At 43.4% G+C, this 13,331-nt stretch overlaps 1 protein-coding gene across 2 annotated transcripts in view; it reads left to right on the top strand.

Moving 5' to 3' along the window:
- The window catches only part of ADCY6 (adenylate cyclase 6), a 61,995-nt gene that overhangs the window by 31,127 nt on the left and 17,537 nt on the right, over positions 1–13,331 (top strand). For both annotated transcript variants that reach the window (XM_026714714.2, XM_087925290.1), the window contains exons 11-13: positions 6,661–6,686; positions 9,971–10,118; positions 10,221–10,318. In XM_026714714.2, coding sequence (XP_026570499.1) covers positions 6,661–6,686; positions 9,971–10,118; positions 10,221–10,318 — 272 coding nt within the window. The remainder of the gene's footprint in view (positions 1–6,660; positions 6,687–9,970; positions 10,119–10,220; positions 10,319–13,331) is intronic.

Here is a 13,331-nt window from a genome sequence, read left to right as displayed (position 1 = left end):
TGTAGGCCTTGAACAGTTCTTCCTGGGCTGTTTTCATCCTCCGCTGGGAAATAACTTTTTTTGCCCTCAATGTGTGTGGGCTTTTTTTTTTTTTCCTTTTTTACTCCCACAAGAGTTTCAATTCTCTTGTGGCCATCTTTTAACTGCAGAACTATATAAGGATTAACAACATGCAGTGCACTGAGCTTGCTCTCGATGTACAAAATTATGCCAAGGAAATAGAATGGTCTGTTCAACTCCAAGCCAAGAACGAAAGTCTCTTATCCCATGTTGGGCTATATACCTCTTTTGTTTGCAGGAAGTTGTCTAACATGGGGAAAGAATTGAGCTCTCACTCTCTCTATGCTACAGTTTTCCGCTGCGTGTAGGAAGCAGAACTACAGAGGAATTTGAAACAAGGAACGTTCTGTTACTATTACCCATAACAACAACTCACTGCTTCGCTTTCCCTTCCTTCACATCCCAGCTGCCTCTGGCCTTTCTTAGGGGATGTATAATGTAGTTCCCCTGAACATTTCCTTCTTCCTTCCTGCCATCACTTCCTTAGGTTTTCTGCTTGTCTCTGTCCTTTGCTTCTTTTTGCTGAAGAAAAATAGAGATTATGGGAAAATAACACACACACACACACACACACACCACACACACATACACACAGACTGTACGAGGGAGCAGCATGTGAAAGTGTAAGGCCATATTGGAACTGATTTTGAAATGGTCAGGTTTGTAACAACGCTTTGAAAAATAGAAATTCGCCATTCATGTTAAATGCAGGTAGTCCTCGGCTAACGATCACAATTGAGTCCAACATTTCTGTTGCTAAGCGAGACATTTGTTAAGTGAATTTTGCCCTATTTTACAACCTTTCTTGCTCTCGTTGTTAAATGAATCCCCGCAGTTGTTACGTTATTGGCACAGTTGTTAAGTAAATCTGCCTTCCCCATTGACTTTGCTTGAAGGAAGGTGATTAGGTGACCCCAGGACTCTGCAATCATCATAAATATGAATCAGGTGCCAGGCATCCAAATTTTGATCACATAACCTCAAGTGACGCTACAAGGGTCATTAAGTGTGAAAAACGGTCATAAGTCACTTTTTTCAATGCTGTTGTAATTTTGAATGATCACTAAGTGAACTGTTGTAAGTCGAAGACAACCTGTATGTTGCCTTCTGCAGAATCTAGAGAATACTAGTTGTATTTCATCAGCTGAAATAAGGGGAGATTTAATAAGAGAGTTATGAAATCCATAAATTTAATTCTGGTGTTTCGGCGAATTGCCAGAATCCTGTTGAATCTTGCTGTTCCCGCATTCAAATATATATACATATATAGTTATTTTTAATGAATCACAATAGGTGCTGATTTTTCCCTCAGGCCCCTAGTCCTTTCCTTAGAAAAGGAAAAGCCTTAATGAACAGGTTTGTTGTTTTTTCTTCTTCTGCATTAATTTCGAATCATCAGGGATTGAAACAGATTGCCTGGCTTCAAACATTTTGCTGAGCCAGGATGTGGTTGTTTGGTTTTGATTTAACATGTTGTAGGAGCCTAGCTATTCTGGGTATATAAACATGCTCTGGGTCTTACTGAAACCACATAATTGTTCACAGCAAACTATGTTTTTGACATGATAAGTGAATCCAGTCAATATCAGCTCTGTATGGAGTCTGGCTCCTTGAAATAGTTGTGCATTATTTTATTCTTTTAGTAGGTCGTGTGATATGCTTCTTCGTTTGTGAATTTGTTCAAGTGTTTCTTTTGGCAGCTTCTTCACTTCATTGTCAAGGGGCAAATTAAATCTGCTATCCAAACAAAACAAGCTAGTTTTTATCATTATAATCACCCTCACCTATCACATTTGGGGGTAATTTGCTCTCCATTAGTGGCACTCTTGATGGTTGCTAAGTGAGAATTCCTAGTGCCCTGCCATTCATTGATACAGGTTGCTTTTGATTTGTTGTGGGCAGTTTGTTGCTATGGTACAGATTGTTTATGACATTTGGTAATCTAGCATCTGTTGCTATGATACTGCTTGCATCTGAGAGGGAGTTCCACTGGTATCGTCTTTGTAGCGGTGCTGCCAGTTGTTGACATGCGTTGTCTGACAAGTTTTTGTTGCCCTCGTAGTAGTGGCTATAGCACGTCTTATTTAATCCATTGCAATGGAATAGTTTACTAGTTGTTAAAAAATGCAGAAGGATCCTATCTGTTAGGTGTTACTATGAAATACTTCGAGGTCATTGTATTCCTTTCTTGGTAGGAATTCGACTTCGTTTAAAAACAATGGCCTTTTGTGTCAATTTCCTTATCCCAGTCAAATAACTTTACATCTCTTTATGGTGCTGCCTTAAAGCACTAAGTCTGCTCCATTGAATGGCAGGATTTGAAAGAAAGATTCCAAGCCCATTCATTTAAATAGGGTTTGGATTTCTCCAGTCCAATTCCACCATTGTTCCTTAATCCTGGGAGGCTCGAGATGACGATGACATCCACATATGCATTGATTGATTATGTGCCATCAAGTAATTTTTGATTCCTAGTGGCCACATATTTTTTTTTCCATGACAGTCTATCCGCAATCTGTTTGTGAGTCATATTGATACGTCTCTGTAATCTGTCTTGTGCATTTGAGCAGAACCAGAGAAAACTGCAGGATTTTCTTGGAGCTGCAGGATGGCTTCCATTGATGAGAGTTCTAGCTTTTTCTCCCCTTCCCCATCCTAAAGTCAAGGCGCGGCGGCTTCTTCCAGTAATTTCTCAGACCTCTTTAGTGAATCTGAGTTTGCCACATCCCATAGAATTACTTTTCTTTTTCTTTCCAACTCAATGGAAAATTGGGACAAAATTATGTGAAGGGATCAAGATCTTTCTGTCCATCATTGGCGTAATAATTTTGAAAATGGAAAAGAAAGTTGGTGTTAGGGAAAAATCTGGTGAAAGTATGATTGGGATTGAAAATAGAGAGAAGGTGGCCATATTATTCTAGTCACTGTCAGGTGAAACTGATTTTCGGGTTCCATTTCAGTATGTTTTCTGGCCTTTTTAGCACAAAGAATACATTGCTTTAGGTTGAGAGAAGGAAGAATGATGATTCTCCTGGATCTTTCGGTCAAAATGTCCTCTTCAAGCAACTAACTGGTAGAACAATGTGGAAGTGCTTCTCTTAAATGATTTCAGCTTTACCACAACAAGCTATTTTCAGAGGGTGATTCTGCAATAGTGTTGCTAGCAGTTATGCTGTGCCTTCCCTAGTCTTCCCTGCACGCATGAAATGCCTGAGGTCATATGGAATACAATATTGTCAGTGCACTGAAACCATCCAAATTACTACCATATTCATTTTCATCTAATGCAGGAGATGTAATTAAAATGCTGAACTTGCATTTAAAATAAATCAGGGAGTAAATAAGGCCTAAGGAATTGAAGTTCAGTACAAAATGGAAAGACTGTGTGGTCAGAGAAGGACAGGTATGGGCCTGCCTTGGAAAAATTTGTATTTTCCACAAGGTGTGGATTTGCCATTCTGGGATGTTGTTACCACAGAGTTGACTTTGTCTTGGAAGTTCAAAGCAGATGCCGTGATATACATTTTCCTCTCCCCATCTTCAGTGGTATGCTAAGGGTATCTGTTCTTCACAAAGGTATCCAGGCTGCAACATTGTATGCCCAGATAATATCCCATTTAAATTACTGTAATGATTGATTGTAGGCAGCACTGCCTTTTTTAGTTAGGTCAGAAGTTTTAGCTGCTACAAAATACACAGATTGTTGATCGGGACTGGATGGTTTGATTGCATCTCAATCATTTTGAAACAGTGGCAGTGGCTTCCCAACCATTTTGGGATATGACTGTTTTTAATTTCTGAAATAATTAGGACCCAGTCCACACAAGTTCTTCACTTTTCTATGTGAAGTAAGGTAGGTAATGAATTGAGGTTGGATTTTCTCTGTGTGGCCCTTCATATCTATCTTGGAGAGGTTTGCCTGATGGCAACTTTGATTTTCTTAGATGGCAGATAAAGATTGTTTTAAATTAGCTCAGGTTTTCTAAATGCCGTTATTACTTTCACCTTACTGATACGATATGGTTATACCATCTATCTCTTGTCATATTCTTCAGCTAAAAATAATTAGTTAATGATGAATACCAGTTATAAAATAATTGCAATTGATGATTACTCTAGAAGGCTTTTGGGCTCAAGCAACAGACTATATACTTATATAGTACAGGTAGTCCTCTACTTAAAATGATTCATTTAATGACCATTCAAAGTTGCAACCGCACTGCCAAAAAATTACTTGTGACTTTAAAAATGTGACTTTTTTACACTTATGACTGTTGAAGCATCCCTTGGTCATGGGATCAAAATTCAGGTGCTTGGCAATTGATTCATATATATGACCGTTTGCAGTGCCCCAGGTATGTGTGATCACTTTTTGCGACCTTCTGCCCAAGTCAATGGGAACCCATGTTCCTCACTTAAAAACTGCAGTGATTCACTTAAAAACTGTAGCAAGAAAGGTCGTAAAATGGGGCAAAACTCACTTAAAAAATATCTCACTGAGCAATGGAAATTTTGAGTTCAATTGTGGTTGTAACTCAAGGAAGACCTGGAGTAAGAATATGAGGTGTCAGGGCCACATCCCCCTCCCCTTTTTGGCATTATTTGGTCAACTAACTCCAAAGACTATCAGGATGAGAAATACTTGAATTATGCTTGAAGTCAGAGGCTGAATACGAAAAAGGAGAGGTTTTTTTTTTAATGGCAGAAGAGATTGGTAATTATTGTTCTCTGCAAACTCACTCTCAGCCTCCCAAACTCTCTGTGAATCTCTTTCCCACCCTTATTAAGTTGAGCATTAACCAGCCGTCAGGTGGCCCTGCTTCTTAGCTGTAAATCTCAGCTATTCTGAGGCAAGCTGTAAGGGGATGTTATTTTGTTGGCCAAAGGCCAGCCTGAGCCAGTCGGATTTATTGCACCTACCTGTGTGTTTGAAATGGGAGAGTCCAGGGAAGGGCTCTGCTTCTGTTCCCTCTGTTGGTATAATAAAGTGCCCAGCCAACCAGCCTATTAGATTTCTTTTCTCAGCTTTTCGAGGTTTGGAACAGAGAAAAAGGTTGACCTTAGAGGGTTCTGTCTTTAAATGTTCTTTTTAATTAAAAAAAAAAAGGCTTGCAAATACTACCACCATCACCCTTCCTTATCCAGTTTGGGTGAATACTGCCAGGAATACTTAATTTGGTACAGGCAGTTCTCAACTTATGACCCACAGTTGAGCCCAAAATTCCTGCTGCTAAGCAAGACAGTTGTCAAGTGAGCTTTGCCCCATCTTGCAACATTTCTTGCCACAGTAGTTAAGTGAATCACTGCAGTTGTAAAATTAGTAACACAGTTGTTAAGCGAACCTGGATTTCCCATTGACTTTGCACGTCAGAAGGTCACAGAAGGTGATCAAGTGAGCCTGGGGCACTGCCACCTCATAAATACATGCCAGTTGCCAGACGTCTTAATTTTGATCATGGGGATGCTGCAACGGCCGTAAGTGTGAAAAACAGTCGCAAGTCACTTTTTTTCAGCGACATTGTAACTTCAAATGGTCCCTAAACCTACGGTTGTAAGACAAGGACTACCTGTATACATGTGTGGGAACACTAATAATCCCAAGGATGTCCAGAGAATGTCTGCCCAAAAAAAGAGAAGGAGGGAGGGAGGGAGGGAGAGAGAGAGAGAGAGAGAGAGAGAGAGAGAGAGAGAGAGAAAGAAATGTTGATTGAAAACTATGTTGCTGGCAACATTCTCTACTTGCACTCTTCCCAAAATTGTTGCTTCCCAAAGATATCAAAACTACAATATCTGGATTTTCTGGTATCGTAGCCACCAGCACGATGGGAGTTATAGTCTGAGTTTGAAGAATGCTGTAACCCCACTATTACAAAACTTCACCACATATAGAATTAATTATGCAGGTACTTACCGACCACTTAGGTGCAATGGTGCTGAACGTGTAGTACGTACGACCGGTCCTTGAAGTTCTGGCTACTGCACCACACCAACAATCATGTGATCACAGTCTGGATACTTGGCTTGTGTTTACAATTGCAGCACCTGCAGTCACATGATCACCGTTTGCGACCTTCCCTGCTGGCTTTTGATGGGAAAGCCAACAGGGAAAGTCCCAAGTCTCTCAGGTAAGTCCGCCCCAATGGCAGCAGCCATCCCTGAGCCTGAAAACACTTACACATGCTACTGCGCCCACCCACATACCCTTCCCCCACCAGGCTTGTGAGTTACCTGGGACTTGCGACTTCTTACCGCCTTTCGCACTGACGGCGATTGTGGGAAGGCGGTAGGAAATTGTGAGGAGGTCCTTGCTTAATGAGCCACAATTCTCGCTTAACAACAACGGGAACTGCTAGGATTGCCATTGCTAAGCGATGTGGTCATGTAACGTCACATTTTATGACCACATCACTTAGCAGGGGAAATTCTGGTTCAAATGACCATCGTTAAATGAGGACTACCTGTATTCATTGCAATTATCAGGTTTTTCTGCGATTTTTTGAAATTTACCGTAAAGGGAATGGGTGGTATCAAAACTGTTATATATACTGTGTGCTCTTGAACATGATACTTTCTCTCTTTCTTTCTCTCTCTCTCTTTTAGGGTATTGATGATTCCAGCAAAGACAAGTAAGTGCCATGACTTTATAACCTCCTTGAGATTTTGACAGTGGGGATGGAGAAAATCATTCAAACCAGAGTCCCTAACTATCTTGTAGCAATATATGAAAGATGGTACTGATTGCAGGATAGAATGGAATAGGAATAGAATAACTTTATTGAAACTTTGAATGTACACCAATCAAGCATACATTAAAATGAAAATTCATTACATAGAGCTCGCAAAGGGTCTCCATCTCTAATATACACTAGATAAATACATACATACAAAAGTATGCATATACCCACACATAATATATATAACACAGAGAAACAACATAGTCTAGTTTGGATGTATATACCATGTTTCTCCAACAATACGCCGCCCCCCCATAGGAAGACCCAGCATGTTTTCTAGGCATAAGGCTAAATTAAGCCCCTCCCCCCCAATTTAGGCCTAGTTTAAAACATGCGAAATGGGAGGGAGGGCGGGGGGAACTTGCCGTTAGGAGTGCCCCGCAGGTAGCCATGCCTCGCCACCAGCCACTCCTAACAGCCGATCATGGCAGAGCTCGGAGAGCTCCCTACTCCCACCAAGTACCTTTGCTGCCGGGGGCTCTTGTGCAGGAAAGACGGGGCCACACCAAGAGGTGGATGCTTCCGCTTTCCCATCTGCGCAAAGGGCACCGGCTCCCCCCTCCCCTGCCACAGCCCCGGCAAAGGCGCGGGAGCTAACTTTAAAACAGACTCCATCCACGTCCCCTCAGGCAGCCAGAGCAGGGCTCGGCAGAGATGCCTCCAGCAGGACCGCAGAAGAGTGAGCCGCCCAGCCTGCTGCTGGCGCGCCAACCTTTGACCAATGCTTCGCTCTGGGCATAAGTGGGCACAGCGTCAGCCCAGCCCAGCCCACGTCCCTCTCCTTTCAGGGGACTGCAAGCTCACTTGCCCTGCTCAGCCTGGCTTCTAGCGCTACCACCAGCCGCTCTTACCTAACACAGCAGTGGCACCTCCTCCTGCTGGCCACGCCTTGCAGGCTGAAAGCGCAGCCCAGTGGCGCCCAAGCCAGGGCTGCACGCTTTTGCCCCTGCACCCCACAGAGCCGGAATCTGCCCCCCTGCCACGCAAACCCCAATGAGCAGACTCACCTGCGTTCGGGGGAAGAGAAGCTGCACTCTGCCAGCTCATTTTCCCCCAAGCATAGGCGAGGCTGCTCATTGGGGTTCACGCGGCAGGCAGCAGATTCCAGCTTTGCTGGGCCCCGGGGCGACAGCGAGCAGCCCCCACTTGGGCTGCGCTTTCGACCTTCCGAGTGCCTGCAGGCACCATTGTGTATACTTCGGCGGTGGCTCTGTAAGCAGAGAGTCTGTATCCTATGCATCTCTGGGAGCACCTGAAGCTTGACCGGGCTGCCTGGGCCCTTGGTGGACCCATGCCCTGTTGCAAGCTTGGAGTCCATGGGTTGGAAAACAACCCCCGGACTTCCAAAGAGAACTTGTTGAGGGAAGAAGTCGGGGCAGGTTGGTCGTGGCCACTGCACCTGAATGGCGCAGCTACATTGTTTTGGAAAGGTCTGGCTGAGAGACTTGGGAAAAACCCAGGAGGTTAGAGAGGGTAGAACAAAATTGGTGCACGAGACTGGTCAGCTGGTATTTGCACTGGGGGAAGAGGAGCTGGCGGAGCGCCAGCTGTGGTGGGAGTGCCAGAAAGGCAGCCCGCTTGCCTTTGTCTCTTGCGCAGTGGCAGGAAGCCGGACATTGCCGGAGCCGGGGGCTCTAAGCGACCCAGCAATCAGCAGGGCAGGTTAAGAAAGCAGCCTCCTGACTAACGGTTCCGAGTGCTGCAGCTTGATCCGAGCTCGAGTATGTGCACATGGCATGCTGAATTTGGCGCTTAATGGAGCTCTGCAGGTTTGCCAATGCACTGGACCAAGAACTACCCGCACAGGCTGAGCTGGCATGATGCACAGGGTGGAAAGTAGTTGGCTGTGTGGATGTCGTGGGAACACGGCCATTCACTGATAAGGGTGTAAATACACACGCACACACACTACTACCAGGCTGCGCGTGGGAGGAAAATTAAAACATCCTCGAAAAGACGGCCTAGCCGTTTTTGGGGGGGTTCAAAAAAAAAAAAAAGACCCAGCCTTATTTTATGAGAAACACGGTATGTACATGGCAAGAGAAACAAATCTTGCGAGTTTACCAGATGGATGGCATAGGGATCAAAGCTGTTACAGAATTGGGAAGTCCTGCTAGAAATATTTCGAAACCTCCTCCCAAAGGGGATCAACAGAAACAGACCGTAAAGTACATAACAATGCTTTGAGCTCTAAGCACATAGTGCTCATAAGCACTATCCCGAATGACAGGAAGAGAGCTTCCTATAATCGTCTCTGCTGTTCTTACCTCTCTCTGTGTGGACTTTCTGTCTGAGGCACTGCTATCACCAAACCAAACAGGGATGCGGGTTTTTTTTAATGTTCTCAATCGTGCCTCTGTAAAAAGTGGCTAGGACAGAATGAGAAAGATGTGCTGTCCTCATCCAGTGCAGGAAATGCAGACACTGGTTTGCATGCTTCACTAAGGATGTCATAGGCAGAGACCAGTTCAGATTGTTAGTTATCTGAACCCCCAGATACTTAACATTGTTGACCACCTCTATAGCTGCATCCTTGATACAGAGTGGAGTATGACCATGCCGGCTCTTTCTAAAATCCACGATGATCTCCTTTGCTTTATTAACATTTAGAACCAGGTTACTTTTACTGCATCAGTCCACCAGAGCCTTCACCTCTTCCGTATATGCATCTTCATTGTCGTCCCGGATAAGGCCCACCACTGCCTTGTGAGCCGCATAATTCACAATATGATTTGTAGCAGGTTCAGCACAGCAGTCGTGGGTCATCAAGGTGAACGCTGGCGGACTCAGGACACAGCCTTTTGGGGAACCTGTTCTCAGGGAGATGGAAGCTTGTCTTCCAACTCACACAAACTGGGTCCTATCAATAAGGAAGTCCAGAGCGGTTCACATTATTCAGTCTGGGGGTTAAGGCAGCAGGCTAGAAGCCAGGAGACTGTGAGTTCTAGTATCACCTTAGGCATGAAAATCTGCTAGTGACTTTGGACCAGCCACTCTCTCAACTCATCTAACCTCACAGGATTGTTGTTGTAGGGAAAAATAGGAGGAGAGAGAAGTGTTAGGTACGTTTGCTGCTTGTGAGTTATTTATAAAAATAATAACAGTGGGATACAAATAAAATAAATTGTCTCATGTCTCTCTCTACTCTCTCCTATGTGAACTTTGCTTTCCCGTAGCCGAAGTACACAGGAAGCCTTAAATCCTGAAGATGAGGTTGATGAATTCTTGGGCAGGGCCATTGATGCCCGAAGCATTGACCAGCTGCGCAAGGATCATGTCAAACGTTTTCTGCTCACTTTCCAGAAACCTGAGTTGGAGAGAAAGGTATTTCCCTTCTCTATCTAGAATTGAGATTTCAAATTGGAAACAAAGTCATTTGTTCCTCAATTCTTGCTAATTTTTTCCCCTTCTCTTTTAATCCTATAGTATTCCAAAAAGGTGGATACCCGCTTTGGTAGTTACGTGGCTTGTACCATGCTGGTCTTCTGCTTCATTTGTTGCATCCAGATAGTCATCCTCCCGCAGTGAGTGACACATGTACAAGAGTACGTTCATCATGTGCTCTTTTTGCATTATGCACATACCCTGTTTCCCTGAATAGAAGACCTATCCCAAGTATAAGCCCTTGCATGTTTTTATGTGTGTGCTTAATATAAGCCATACCCTCAAAATAAGCCCTACTTAAGAGCCTGCACAGCTGGCCAGCCACCCATTCCATCTGGTTGCGGTGCTGCAGCCATGGGGAGATGGGTGGGGAGTGGAGCTGTCCATCGCGCCTTGCCCCAGCTTCCTTCAGGGCCCCTGCAAGCCAGGCCATCCACGCCCCAATACCTGCCTCGCGGTGGCAGCACCAGCAGCCATGTGCAGCAGGAGCCCATGTGGCCACCAACCCACTTCTTCTCCTTGCTCACAGCTCAGCAGGAGGTTGAGTAGTGTGTTGATGCCATGGCTACGAGACGAGGCAGGTGTGGACATGGATGGCCTGGCTGTGGGGGCCCTGAAGTAAGCTGCTGCAGGGCGTGTGAGGCAGCTCCATCCCCTCCTGCCTTGCCGTGGCAGTGGTGGCACGCCATGAGCAAGCAGAAGAAGTGGGCCTCCCGTACATGGAAAAAAATAGGGCACCCCCTGAAAATAAGCCCTAGTGCTTATTTGGGGACCCAAAAGAAAATAAGACCCAGTCTTATTTTCAGGGAAACATGGGTAAGCATGTGCATGCCCATGATGAAGGAGGAAAGATCTTAATGTACCCAGTATAGATAGTCCTTAATTTATAACCATTTGTCTGGTGACCATTCAGAGTTAACACGATACAGGTAGTCCTCAACTTACGACCACAATTGAGCCCAAAATGTCTGCTGCTGCTAAGTGAGACAGGTAATACAGAACGCAGTGAGTTTTGCCCCACGTTACGACCTTTCTTGTCACGATTCTTAAATGAATCGCTGTAGTTGTTATGTTAGTAATGTGGTTGTTAAGTGAACCTGGCTTCCCTATTGACTTCGCTTGTTAGAAAGTCGCGAAAGGGGATCACCTGACCTCGGGACACTGCAGCTGTCATAAATATGAATCAGTTGCCAAGTATCTGAATTTTGATCACGTGACCCTGGTGATGTTGCAATGGTTGTAAGTGTGAAAAATGTTCATAAGTCACCTTTTTTAGTGCCATTGTCATTTTGAATGTATTTAGTATTTTAGTATTTATTTGATTTGTCAATCACTGACAAGATACAGGTATAAGAATAAATATAGTTTTGAATACATGAGATAGATACTTATAAGAAAAATAAAAGACAATAGGACAGGGATGGTAGGCACATTTGGTGCACTTGTGCACGCCCCCTACAGGCCTCTTAGGAAGGGGGCGAGGTCAGTAGTAGACAGTCTAAGGTTAAAGTTTTTGGGGTTTGGGGAAGAAACCACAGAGTCAGGTAGAGTATTCCAAACATTGACTACTCTATTGCTGAAGTTGTATTTTCTGCAGTCAAGTTTGGTGCGGTTAACCTTGAGTTTGTATCTATTGTGTGCTCTTGTATTGTTATGATTAAAGCTGAAATATTCATTTGCAAGTAGCACATTGCAATGTATGATTTTATATACTATATTTAGATTGGACCGGAGGCAGCATAATTCTAGGTTTTCTAGGTCTAGAGTTTCAAGTCTGGTGGCATAAGGTATTCTGCAATGAGTAGAGGAGCAGAGAACTCTTCTTGTGAAATATTTCTGGACTTTTTAAATTGTGTTAATATCAGATACATGATATGGGTTCCAGACTGATGAGCTGTATTCAAGTATAGGTCTAGCAAATGTTTTGTATGCTCTAGTTAGTAGTGTGATTTTACCAGAGAAGAAGCTACATAGGATTAGATTAACAACTCTTAATGCCTTTTTGGCTATGTAGTTACAATGGGCTCTTTAATCATTTGAGATGAGTACTCCAAGGTCCTTGACAAAGTTTGGATCCTCAACAAGATCTTGACTATTTAGCTTGTATTTTATTTTCTGATTTTTTTCTGCCAATATGTAAGACAGCATTTATTTGTTGAGATTTGAAGTTGCCATTTGATTGACCATTCTGATACATAGTCAAGGTTTTTTTGAAGGGTAGCAGTATTGTCTGTGGTGTTGAATAGCTTTACATCATCAGAGAAGAGAACACGGTTGCTCTTAATATGATCACAGAGGTCATTTATGTAGAGCATGAAGAGTTGGCCCTAAAACACTGCCTTGGGGGACACCACTATTGACAGGTACAGAATTTGATAGGACGCTCCCAATTTTGACCATTTGTTGTCTGTTTGACAGGAATGCTTCTATCCAGTTATGCAAGTGTCCAGAGATACCATAAGATTTTAGTTTTAGGAGTAGTTTGTCGTGTACCACTGAATCAAAGGCTTTACAGAAGTCTATGTAGATTGTGCCTTGTGCTTTGCCCTGATCGAGTTGTGTAATCCATATGTTTTTGCAGTGTAAGAGTTGCAGATTACTGGATAGTTTTTTCTGAAAAATCAAATTGTTTATTAGAGAGTATGTTGTTTGTTTCTAAGTGGAGGATGATGGATTGGTTAATAATTGATTCCATGACTTTACAGGTGACACAGCATAAGGAGATTGGTCTGTAATTTTCAACTAGGCTGGGGTCTCCCTTTTTGAAGTTGTGGATGACCATGGCTTGTGACCATAGTTTTGGCAAGGAGCTGATCCTGAAAGATTTTTCAAAGATTAAGCTTGGAGGTTCAGCTATGGCAGTGGATAGCTTTTTCAAGAAGTAGGCACATATTCCATCCGATCCAATAGATAGAGATGGTTTTAGATTGCGCAGTGCTTTTTCAACAATGTCTTCTGTAAAATAGATATGTATTAGATCATTGTAGTTGTCTGTGGTTCGACTAGGAAGTACTGGGCTTGATCCATTGCTGTTTACAAATACTGAGCCAAAGAATGTGTTAAAGAGGTTTGCTTTGATGGTGTCATCGTTGCAGTCTTTGCCATTAGGTCCTTTCAGGGGTATGATGGACCTTGAGTCTTTTAGTTTATTGT

Source organism: Pseudonaja textilis, chromosome 2 (genome assembly GCF_049901715.1).
Source record: "Pseudonaja textilis isolate UNSWEBS1 chromosome 2, rPseTex1.2, whole genome shotgun sequence".
Classification (NCBI taxonomy): domain Eukaryota; kingdom Metazoa; phylum Chordata; class Lepidosauria; order Squamata; family Elapidae; genus Pseudonaja; species Pseudonaja textilis.
This window is presented reverse-complemented; position numbering and strand designations above follow the sequence as displayed.